General features: G+C 38.9%; 3 protein-coding genes across 8 annotated transcripts in view; 1 reads left to right on the top strand and 2 right to left on the bottom strand.

The window, feature by feature from the left end:
• LOC116848991 overlaps positions 1-690 on the top strand; it is a 201,010-nt gene extending 200,320 nt beyond the window's left edge. For all 6 annotated transcript variants that reach the window (XR_004379046.1, XR_004379045.1, XR_004379048.1 and 3 more), the window contains one exon: positions 397-690. Coding sequence is in view for 1 of the 6 variants with exons in the window: in XM_032825697.1 (XP_032681588.1) it covers positions 397-448 (52 nt within the window). In the remaining 5 variants the exon portion in view is untranslated. The remainder of the gene's footprint in view (positions 1-396) is intronic.
• The window catches only part of LOC116848988 (glycoprotein 3-alpha-L-fucosyltransferase A), a 43,577-nt gene extending 36,409 nt beyond the window's left edge, over positions 1-7,168 (bottom strand). Inside the window, exon 1 of the mRNA XM_032825687.1 lies at positions 6,875-7,168. The gene's annotated coding sequence lies outside the window, so the exon portion shown is untranslated. The remainder of the gene's footprint in view (positions 1-6,874) is intronic.
• LOC116848992 lies at positions 6,949-9,283 on the bottom strand. Its single transcript, XM_032825701.1, has 2 exons — positions 9,212-9,283; positions 6,949-7,527 (listed from the first exon to the last, which is right to left on the bottom strand). The coding sequence occupies exon 2, from the start codon at positions 7,416-7,418 to the stop codon at positions 6,981-6,983; it is 438 nt and encodes a 145-aa protein (XP_032681592.1). The 5' UTR covers positions 7,419-7,527; positions 9,212-9,283; the 3' UTR covers positions 6,949-6,980.
• Positions 9,284-12,175: the final 2,892 nt, after the last annotated feature.

Here is a 12,175-nt window from a genome sequence, read left to right as displayed (position 1 = left end):
ATATATATATATATATATATATATATATATATATATATATATATATATATATATCTGCGATCACACGATTCAACTAAAGGAACTCTCATTTAATTCTAAATTCTGATTTGAATATCTCACTTAAAGCAAGTTTCAAATAACGACTTTTAATACGGGTTATAGACATTTTCGTAACTAAAGGTATTTCTAAAATATCTTATGCTTATGCTATCTGTATAACGATAAGATTAGCGTTGACCTCGAAGATTACCGCGATCCTCGTTGACGCAAAGGGAGATATCTGTCTGTTCATCACGTTCATTTTATTATTTCCTCTTTGTAGCGCGGTATCCGCGGTATATGATGTAACTGAATTTTGCGAACGTGCGCTCGAACATACTAATGCTTTTTGTGTAGGTACAAAAAGGAGCCTAGGACGATATTCTTATTAAGCTTGGTATCGATATGACGAATTGATTTATTCAGCAAAATGATACCACAACACGTCACTTGGATACGCGGAATCGAATGAGAGATATGGAGAGAGAGATATAGTTCTTGGAAAAAGGTGGGTTTCAATATTTTATGTCACGACTTTACGAGGTACGAGTTGCGAAGTCGTATAAATTTTGCTGCGCATCCACAAGCGCTTTTTTGGAATGTATTTTTCTTTGAACATTATATAAAATGACATTGATATCGGCTGACAATTTGCAGAGTGAAGTCATGTAAAGAATTCGATTGAAATATTGGAAATATTGAATTACTTGCTGCGACAAACATCAGTAAGATCCCATGTGATCAGCGCGAGTTAAAATCAGCAATTACAAATCGCACTCTGTTTGCATCGCCCAAATAAGTAATGACGCTTGATTCAAGCGGCGAGATAGCATCGCGGGAATTTATACTTTATTTGCATACAAGGTTACAGAATTATCGATGCATATGCGGCGAGAGAAATGCACGGCACAAACTGGTAAATCCCGAATTACGGCGGACACGCGAGCAACGGCACGCATATGAATGAAATATCGAATAAGTTGCCGCGGCCAAACAAATTCTAAATCAGAATTGACGAGTCGCGCAACGAGACAGAGTCCGGCGAATTATCGAAAAAGTCGCGTGAGTCATTCGTTGTTGATGTTTGCCGTATCGCGGATTGGAAACGAGACGTGAATTCCCCGACGGATGAACGCGAGCGCGCGGAAAAGATGTTTCCCCTGTCCCCGATATATTCAATAAATACGCATCAATATAACATTCCAAAAATTCCACACGGATCAGACGTGAAATGCGGCCAGCTCTCCCAGCGTGACAAAGGTTACAGATCGTCCTCCGCTTTGTGTGGTCACAGCGCTTTATTAATCATTGACGCGAATTATCGACCGGCTGATCGCTGATCCGTTCCGCGAAAATCTCTACAGGTCATATCAATCGCGCAAATTAATTGTAGGAGGCTTTCGCGGCAGAATATATCCGAGATATTCGGAAAACGGGAATTATATTTCCCGGCCAAGCCGCTTGCCGATTGCGGCGCAATTTGGGAATACTACGCTTGTCTAATTGCTCCTCAATTTCCGGCCCTTACGCCCCACTGAATTAACCTTTGACCGTCCTGTCTGATGATTTAAGCGAGCCTCGCGTGCCATCCGCGTTTGCAAATTGTTCCACCGTTGTATCCGTTGCCAAATGCTGATCCGACACGAACCTCGTGAAATTCGCGACCGCTAGTTTAATGCATTTTGACGAAGCGTTCACTGAAAAAAGGATTTTGCTGTCGAAACGAAAGTTTGGTATAGCGAACCAAAATTTGGTTTAAAATTTATTGTAACCAAAAAATTTTATTGTCGTTATGTATATTTTGCTTTCTTAATAATACGTGTACTTGACGCATGTAAAATAATGCAATGCCAACCAAATCGTATATACCAAATATATTTTAGTTCCAGATACAATTTTTTTCAGTATCCGTTCAGTCAAATTTGCACGCTGAAAAAAATTATTTTATCGAAACAAAAATTTAATACTTTAAACCGTAATTTGATTAAAATAGAATCGACTAAATGTTTAGTAATTTTAATAAAAAAATTTAATTGCCGTTAAATGCATTTTGCTTTCCCGTAAAAACATGTATAAAACACAAACAAAAAACATGCGATTCCAATGAAATCCTATATATGTACTAAATATTTTAATTTTAAATACAAAAATTATTTTTTCAGTTTACAGTGAGGTTGCGATATCTGTTCTTTTTCAATAATTTTCGCAACCTACATGCACACATAAAGAGCAAAAATCAATAAAAAATATTTCTTCTATAGATACTAATAACGTATTTACTTATACTGATCTAAAATATTTCCCAAATATCAAAAAAATACATTTTTTACACGAAAAAAATTTTTGATTGCATTAACCAAACATCCAGCGAAATATGGGCAAACTAGGAAAATTTGTTATTAATTTCTTCAGAGATGAATTTTTCAAAATTGGAAAAAACGAATCAATTTTAAAGTGACATAAATATCATAGTCAATGATGATATAAGAAGATTTCTTGTTTTTCGTGAAATTTTCTGGTAGATATTTATTGAATAATGTTCGCGGGATTTTATGGTGGATATTTACATAGCGATGCTCGTAACATTTTGTCGATAATGTTCCAAAGAGAGAGAATTGAAACAAAAAATTAAACATCTAAACGTACACGCATGTCTCGGTATTTTTAAAAATGTTGAATTAAAGCTCATATCAGCTCTTTGAGATGCTTTTACGTGCATGTTAAAATCAATCGCGCAATCTTTTCGTATTTAGAATCTCAAAAGTACAATAATTGAAAATTTTCCCTTTTCACTGTTTCCATTCTGACTTCATGATTAAAGGTCCTATTGCAATTTCCAGAAAGTTAATTTTGAGGTTTATTGAGGAAAAAATGTTCCGACCTCTTCGCAACATAGTTCTACCGACTGTACTTACTAATACTGACTATTTCAGGCCAATGATTCACAATGGCAATATTGCATGAGAACCTAAGAAAATCCGATAATCGACGTGCGAACTGTTTGAGTACATTCTCGCTGAGAAGTTTTATGTAACGGAGGATCACGGGAAGGAAACAACGTCAGAATAAGATCGAAGTGCACACGCTGCGTTTGTTCGCGCTCGGCTACGAGACGAACGGCTTCGCGGGCGATGAAAAATTTGCATTGGGCTGCTCAGAGATCGGCGACGAGACGCGAAGAGATGGCCAACGTCCTGTCGCGTATCTCCTGCGAAATTTTTCCACGAGGAGAGCGACATTCGCGCGGAAAATACAGGGACCCGTGGAACATGCATCTGCATAATGTGTCGCGGACTCAGTGCTCCCGCGTCCTCCCTTGACGAAAGGATAGCTGTTTTCGCGTAGCAAGCAGTCCGCTGAAAATTCGCGGAATAAATTCGGCCGTTGTGGCCGAAATGGCTAGAGCCGCTATCGGCTTTAGATCGAGCCGCAGTCACGAAGAGAACTACATCGTCGTACCAGCATGAATCAACCTTCACGCCCACGCGTATATGTATTAATACACACACATACACACACATAAATACAAACACCCCGATTCACCCCTTGCGCGCTCTCCGCCGCGTGCAGCAATCACCAGACCCTACCGCCTTTCCACATCGAAATTCTCACGACAAGTGCAGCGAAGTAACAGAGTCAGACACACACACACACACACACACACACACACACACATTTGCCACATTCGAAGCCACGACACGCGATCGTAAGCATTGAACTTTTCGCGCACAACATCGATGTTTTTCCGGCCGTTCCCCGTCGCGGTCTGCCCTCATCAGCCAAGGAAGGGCGTACCTCGAGCTGCTCGTTCAAATTGCCTCGCTTGCTGGGGCCGTATTCTTGACGCATATTCGAAATTCTACGTCTAAATACTACGTTCTTTTTATTCCAATTCCCGTTTTCTACGATACATTCCATATAATATGAACATTCCATATAAAATTGTCTTTGTTTGAGAATCAAAGAAGACTTAACGCTCGAATACGCGTCAAGAATGCCGTCTCTGCGCGAAAGGGAACACGGTGAATCTGATTGTTCGTGTTTCTTGAGCAAAGTAACATCCTGTTGAGCGAACATTTATGAAATTGCAGTGCTTCCACGCAGTAATGCGCGCCGTGACGAATTAATTGTTCTGCACGGAGAGAATGTAGTAAAAATTATAATGCGATTTCAGTAGTCCGAGAACAGACTAGAATTATTACGAGAATTATAATAAAACGCAGTAAAAGTGACCATAAATGATTCATGATCACTTTTATTACATTTGTGATAATTTTTATCATGTTCACGGTCACTCTTACTATGTTTTATTATAATTTTATAGTGCCATATTCCTGGAGTACTAAAATTATATTGTAATTTTTACTGCAATATTCTTTCCGTGTGCGATACGCAAATTGTTCTATTGTCGATGATTTGCTTCACGGAGTTTCCATGGCAAGGAAGAAATGAAAGGGTGAAGATACGCCTTCCTGGCTTTGGAGGGCAGCGGCGCACGCATGCAGCCCTCGATGGGACGCGCCAAGTGCATATTATTTTGTGCAGACTCTGTTTGCATCCATCACAACCATCGCGTCAATGGCGTTGAAATTGTCACCTTAATAGTGTCGCGTCTCTCTTTCCTCTTGTACATTTTCCATGCTTCTATTTCTTTAAATGTCAGAAGCGCGCGTTTTTAAAACTGATATATGATATTTGATTTCATTCCACATGCGCGAGATCGCGCTCTTTCAATAATCACGGATTGGAAATTGCGAGACAATGTAAACAGTGACTATTTGTTCTGCGCAATCAGATCGTTTGCGACTTCTTTCCAATACGTGCAGTTTCGCTTTTACACTTCAGTCAAATACTGTTGAAAGTCACTTGTTATTTTTTTATTATTCCCAATTTACATGAGATCTCTCCCATTTCGGTTTATCCGCGACTTTTTGCAAAAACGTCCACGTCGATTTGCATTTTTGACCTACAGTTGGCTCATTAGTAGAAAAATATCGTTCTGCTACTAAGAGAAGCAATTATTCAGTTTACTTTCTTCTTTGAAGCAATGATTACTTTCAACAAAGCATATTTTCAATAGTTCTTAAATATATCCGTGACAAATTTGAGAAAAGCTCATTATTATGCATTTAGAAGAAAAATTTATTCTCTTTACAAGAATACTGTAAAACTTTATCAAAGAAAAACTGAATTTAATTTCGTAAAATTTTATGTAAAATAAATAAATTTAACTTTTGTTTTACTGTATGCTACCAATTCCTGGACATGCACTTAATTTTGAACAGTTTTATTGTTTTGATCTTTAAATATAAATATTTAAACTTCTAACATGAAATATATCTATAAGTATCGAGTATATACATTCAGTGTTGAAAGTTTATACTCGTATTTATATATATAAAGACCAAAACAATAAGAATGTTCAAAATTGAGTATGCGTATCTTGTCATTGATATTTTTGGGCCAATCATGCCGTTTTCTCCGTCCGTATGATAGATCTGCGGATATGTAAACTCACGAAATACTTGAAGCAAGTAACATTCTTATTCAATGCAGTATTTTTTGTATGTACTTGTGAACCGATGAAAGCACAGTAGCATGCGACGAGTAGTATTAACCGGTCTCGCAGTTCTAGAAATACAGCTCGATGCCGAGCCGATATCGCGAAAGTCCGCGACTATAGTCTCGCGAGAGCCGCGATCCTCGACGCTGCGTCGAGTTGTGAAATGAAGAAAACTGTCGGAGGGTATAAGCACGAGACGGCGCAAAGACAAGACCTCCCCCTCCCCCCGCGAAACTTTACGACAACGGCAGAGTGCAGAGTGCGAAATAAGCGAAACTATCCCCTTAACTATGCGACGAGAACACCGGCGAGGTGACGAACTCGTAACGCACGGAACTTTCGCAAAGTAAACCGACCGCTCCTGTGGGCGCGTCGATTCGGAAAAACTTGTTTTCTAAATTGAAGGACGAAGATACTTGCAGTCTATCGTGGAGTCTCACGAAAACGATGTAAAACTGGATTTTAGTCGTAGGGAAATATCATTAATCGCGAAAATTTGCCCAGGGAAAAATTGTATCAAAACATATTTCACGTTTAAAATCGGGGAGAGAATTTGGAAGAAGAGAATTTGATCTGGTTTGATTAAATATAGTTAATGTTGTTCTCGACCTCATTTCGCTTTACAAGTCAAACCCGCTTAAATTTTCAACTCCGCGATATTTCCAGACTTATTCGCACGAAATCTATCCTGCTCATAAAGTCGACATTAAATGCAAATTAAATGAATCGCGTTAAGTTGACGGAACGTCGGTCCTCGATTACATATTAAAAAAAAGCACTTATTTTTTACGTGCGTGTTAAAATTATCGCGAGTCCATTGTTTACTACGACCAATGGCAGTTGCAGATTTTGCAAGTCGCAAACGGCAACACGCGCATACATTCCAAATAATTGCGCAAAATTTTCGTGTGTATGTTTAGAACTTAAAGGTGTGTATGATTACGATAAAAATTCTGCCGCCTCCACTATCCTCTCACTGATCGAAGGTCTCCTTTGTGTATTTCCGTGAAAGAAAATTCTGTATTTTCACGTTTCGGCGCGAACGTTCACCTAAGATGCATTCCAGGAAGGGCCGGACCCCTCTCGTCAGGTATACGTAAAATACAAGCCGCGGTGACTTGTTGGAGGCTTTGTCTGCAGCAGCATATTCGCTTTCAGTCGCGCCTAGGATCGCGTCCGGTTTGCGTTGACACTCTCGCGCAGTGGCTTTGGAACCACCATTAGAAATTCACCCTCGTCGATACAAGGACTCGTTTTGAGAGGAGGACTCACCAGATCCGAGCCACGTGGTTGACCGCCGCGTTGAGTCCTACAGGAACCGTAGCCCGACCGACAGGATAGACACGACCACGACGTTGCGCTACGGCCCGGTCACATGTCAGAGTCCTACCGCTCGTCTACAGGGGGATGGACGCACGGGCTTGCTCATCTCTGTGTAATCGGCCAGGTCACGTTGTGCAGACGGCCGGCCCAACCCGTCGCTTGTATCGTTTCGGTGCTGGATCCCCTCTTCCTCTTCCTCCTCGTCAACTACCCTCTGCGACCGGCTCGCGCATCGCTCCTTCTCCCTTTCGTGGACGACCCGTGCGAGGAGCGCCCTCATGTGCCCCTCTGGCTCCCACCAGGCCAACCCCAGGACCATACCCGACACCACCGACACCCACGACGGGGGTAAAATCCATAAGACGCGCGTCTGCGCCCTAGACGCGCGGGTAGGAGCGCCCTTCGCCGCTGAAACGCAGCGAAATATCCACCGCATGGTCGGTTCCCCGCTCGCCCCGCCAGAGGGATTGATACAGCTCGTGTCAGATCCCATATCGAGAACCAAAGGTTGTGAACTGGCGCGTAATCTCACCAATCGTATGCTCTCGCCGTTGGCATACCTGGGACCCGATTGGCTGCAACAGCCAAGTCGAATTCTTCGACTTTTAACGCGAAGTTTAATATAGGCATAAGACGGATGAGATAGACGATTGGCGCCGCGAGTAATAGGTGAAATTTAATGGGCTGCAATGTTCGCGAAAATAATGATAACGAGGTGCTTTCGAGAGCACTTTCAAGCTCGAGGTCTTTAATTATCGGAAATATTTTCAAACGTTCACTTATTCTTTACGATGTTGTAGGAGTATCCATCAAGCTCCGCGTGAAATATCAAACTATATAATAAAGTTTATCAAGTTGCACCGTGTAATCCGAATAAGATGTATATTGTTTAACGGTGTGAACTTTGCCCCTCACTTTATATGTTCGCGGATTTTAGCACGATTTTTTTTATTGTATTATTTAACGTTGAAGTGAAGTGTTTTTCCAGTTTTGACCTTTCGTAAAATCGATATACGATATTTGTTAAAAAAATAATAGAAAGAAATAATTTAAATTCCCCGTTCAAAATACATTTATCGTATTTTTTGTATAATGTAATGTTTCGACGTTAAAAGCGAGTTGAGAGAAGAGGTAGAAAATTAAATAATCGTCTCTTCTCATTTAATTTGATATACTTTGACAAAATAGATAGCAATGATATACTCTCACATTAAGATATGTCTCAAAGCTAGAGCTGCAAAATACTTCTTGAATCATGTTTACATTATTATTTTTTATAAATGTAGAGCCTGTTGTATTTTGCCAATTTTTCATCATCAAGAAAAGTGATTCTTTAATTCTTAAAACCTATTTTTCTCAATTATATGAAGTGGGTAAGATTTAACGAGTTGGACTTTGGTAAAAAAATATTCGCAATGAGACGGTCAAAGAAGTATTTTAAAGCTTAAAGTCTCTAGTTTTCAAATATTATGTCTACTATTTTTTCACGATTATAATTATTTTCACGAAGATAGATCGAGATTCGTTGAATATAAAAACTTTATGAAGTTTGTCCAGTTATACTGATCAAATAAAAAATCATAGACGTATAGGATTTCTACTATCTGGAAGTATGAAACTTCCTCTTTAATTTACGTAGCTGCGTGTTGTGCGATTTATTTCCGCCGATTTATTTGTTGTTAAAGTAAAAAACATGTTTTCGTGTTTGGTCACTTGCAGTAAGCGAATAAACCGCAGTACAACATTTATGAAGCAATAAATAAAAAACTGAAAGTATCCTATTTAAAATATATATATTATATTCCGCTAAAAATTTATGTTTAATATAAAACATTAATTGATAGATGAGTTTGAGTATTGAATTGAGTCGTTACTTTTTATTTAAATCGATAAACATTATTAACATTGTGAGTGTAACATACCTCAAAAGTAGAGATTTCAAGCTTTAAAATGCTTTTCGAATCATTTCTCTATCGTTATTTTTGTCGAATTTATAACTTGTTGAACTTTTTCTATTGTGAGATATAAAGGAAAAGTGCATCTGATCAGTCATTGAGTTATACTACTTGCAAAATAGAAGCGACGTCTGACCTACTATTGAATCGTATCACATGAGGAATGAACGAGTATTATACAATATTATTGAATCGTATCCTCGTTTTATCAACAAGTATAGTAGCTACTCGTAGCGGAGACTTTGGAACTAAAAGTCGTCGCACCTAAGACTCGAACCACATTTCGAGCCGAGACTCGAACCTGGGTAATGGCGTTGAGTTATTCAATTACCTGAAGCCACATATTGAAGGAAAGAAGGAGACTTGAACAAGAGAGAAACCTGAGAGCGGCCACACTATACGTTTTGGCTGACACCGATTTTCACGCTGTTCGATGCGTCATCTGCACCCTTTTCGAGGTGGAACTACATTCCTTACGTCTATTTTCAGACGTTGCCGGTAAAGTGTCGATTTGTTGCGTGTCCGTTCTACGCCCATTTTCTGGCGATTCGTATCCGTGCTAAGCGCATAATTACATGGTTAAGAGCATGGACAGTCCATGTTTTCAATCACGCAATTATGCGCTTAGCACGGACACGAATCGCCAGAAAATGAGCGTAGAATGGATACGCAACAAATCGACACTTCACCGACAGCGTCTGAAAATGGACGTAGGGAACATAGTTCCACTTAAAAAATAGGTGCAGATGGCGTATCGAACAGCGTGAAAATCAGTATCGATCAAAACGTATTGCGTGGCCGCTCTCAGGTTTCTCTCTGCTCGAACCTATCTAGGGGTGCGTTCAGATTCCTCATCCGGGTGCACTCTATTACTAGAAACACTATAGTATATGTGACATATACTATAGCACTTCTAGTAATAGAATACACCCGGGTGGGGAATCTGAACGCAGCCTAGCAGAGAACCCACCCGACATCGTGTAATAACGCCAGGCAATCTGTTAACCGTCAGTATATTTTTAATAATTATTATTTTAAAAATTAATTGGGTGAAATGCTGGAACATACGTCAAGTATTGTTTTTATGAAGTATTTTAGTTTTACCATATTTAATTTATGTGATAATTGCATGATGATAAACACATCAGTTTTCAGAGATATGTCTACTATAATCACCACGCTATTAATTATGATAAAACTATATTTAAAAAATCTTTAACCTGTATCCTGAAATATCGGGAGCGGTGCACTTGGACGCAGTGTATTTGGACACAGCCAATCACAGCACCGTGTGATTAGAGACATTTGTAGGGTCCCTTGGAACAGCGACTTGTGATTGGACTGTGTCCAATTGCCCCGTGTCCAACTGATATACACCCGAAATATCTCGTTCAATTAATTTTAATTTTTGAAATATTAATAATTGAAGTTGGATCTAATAGCTCGCAAGGAAAGTTAGTTTTAAAGTGTCTGTTATGAGTCGCTACTGTACTTATCGACAAATTGAGATCGTGGCATGAAGACGAGTCAGAAGTAACTTTCGTTTTCTAAGTAGTATGACTAAAAGGCTAGTCGGACACATTTTCTCTTGTATTTTAAAACGTATGCAAAATTCAATAAGTTGTAATTTCGGAAAAAATGACGATAGTAAAGTGATTTTTAAAGTATTTTAAAACTTAAAGTTTCTATTTTTTAGAGATGTTAAATTCATAATGTGATTGTCGTTTATTAAATATATTGAGTTAAATAACAAATGGTACCCATCCAATTTCCAGTCTTATCTTTTAGTTAAACTTTTACAATGAAAATTCATTTTTATCTGAAATGTGATAATAAAATATATATTGAAGAGAAGACTTTAAACTCTTTATTCATTGCTTAGTGAATATCGTACATCAATTTCTCCGTTTACTGTGAACGATCAAATTTAAAGTGCCGTTTTCACTTCAACATTAAATAGCTCCGCGAAAAATAATCTCGCTACAATGCGCAGGTATGTAAATTAAAGAGAAAGATTCACCGTTTCAAGTACTATCAACAGCATTAGTATGTGACTTTTCGTTTACGTGACGCAACTCAACAGACTTCGTCGAAAGTTTCAATATTTGACGAATCTTGATTTACATTCATGCAATGTTGTAAAAAATAATTAAACCTTATATAGATAAACATATAAAAACTAGAGACTTTGATCTATAAAATGCTTTTAGAATTATTTCGTTATCATTATTTTTATGGGAGTAAAGCCTTATATGTATGCACAATGCCAGGCACAGGCAATAGAAATAAGCATTAGCCAATAGGAACAGAGAATAGAAATAATTGACCAATCCGAATTTCTATTCCCTGTTCCTATTGCCTGTTGCCTGGCATTGTGTATATATATATAAGGCTTTACTCCCATAAAAATAATGATAACGAAATTGCCTGTTGCCTGGCATTGTGCATAGAGCATAAAGGCTGTCCTGGTAAAGAAAGTTGTTAGAGAACGATTGAGAACGATAGAATTTCTATCAATTTGTATTGTTTTCTGTAAGCTCTATCGTTCGCAAGCGTCAGCATCCTATCATATTTTATCTGGATCTATAAGAATCGGGTTCTATTTGTATTATATTAGGAAACTAACGATAGAAATTCTATCACTATTGTTACGTCCTGGCGGATTGCGGCCACGTTGCCGTGAAGAATAGCGCTCGAACCCTAGCACGGGATCAGATCACAATTTTTCGGGCTAAACGAATCGCGTGATCTACCCGGGGATCCGTGCGATCAAGGGCAATAGCGATGGATTTCGCGCAAGACGCGTAGTATAACCATCGTAGTATAACCTTACGGTGAGTCGGACAGTCGCAGGTGTTAATCGTAGTTTCGCGCGTATAGAAATAAGACTAAGTCTAGTAGATAATGACTTACCAGTGGTCGTCTACCGTGCGGTTGCTCTCTGTATCCCTGGATGGCGCTCTCGTGGCTTACGTGGATCGGCACCTCCTGGACCTTTAGATGCTGCCGACTCTGGGGAACCTCGTTCTGGATCGCGCGGCGGCGAGTTCGAATATTCAAATCACTTGTAATTGACCGATGAGCACTAGGGAGGAACACCACACGTCGCGGTTTCGCTTAGGAGGAAATGTGCCGTGTAAAGATGTTCGAATGGGAGGGAGTAGAAATAGAATTACTACAGATTATATATATATATATATATATATATATATATATATATATATATATATATATATATATATATAATCTGTAGTAATTCTATTTCTACTCCCTCCCATTCGAACATCTTTACACG

Source organism: Odontomachus brunneus, unplaced genomic scaffold (assembly GCF_010583005.1).
Source record: "Odontomachus brunneus isolate Ranch 3 - 2012 unplaced genomic scaffold, Obru_v1 Obru_scaffold_103, whole genome shotgun sequence".
Taxonomy (NCBI): Eukaryota; Metazoa; Arthropoda; class Insecta; order Hymenoptera; family Formicidae; genus Odontomachus; species Odontomachus brunneus.
Note: the sequence above shows the minus strand (reverse complement) of the source record. Positions and strands in the feature narration are given on the sequence as shown.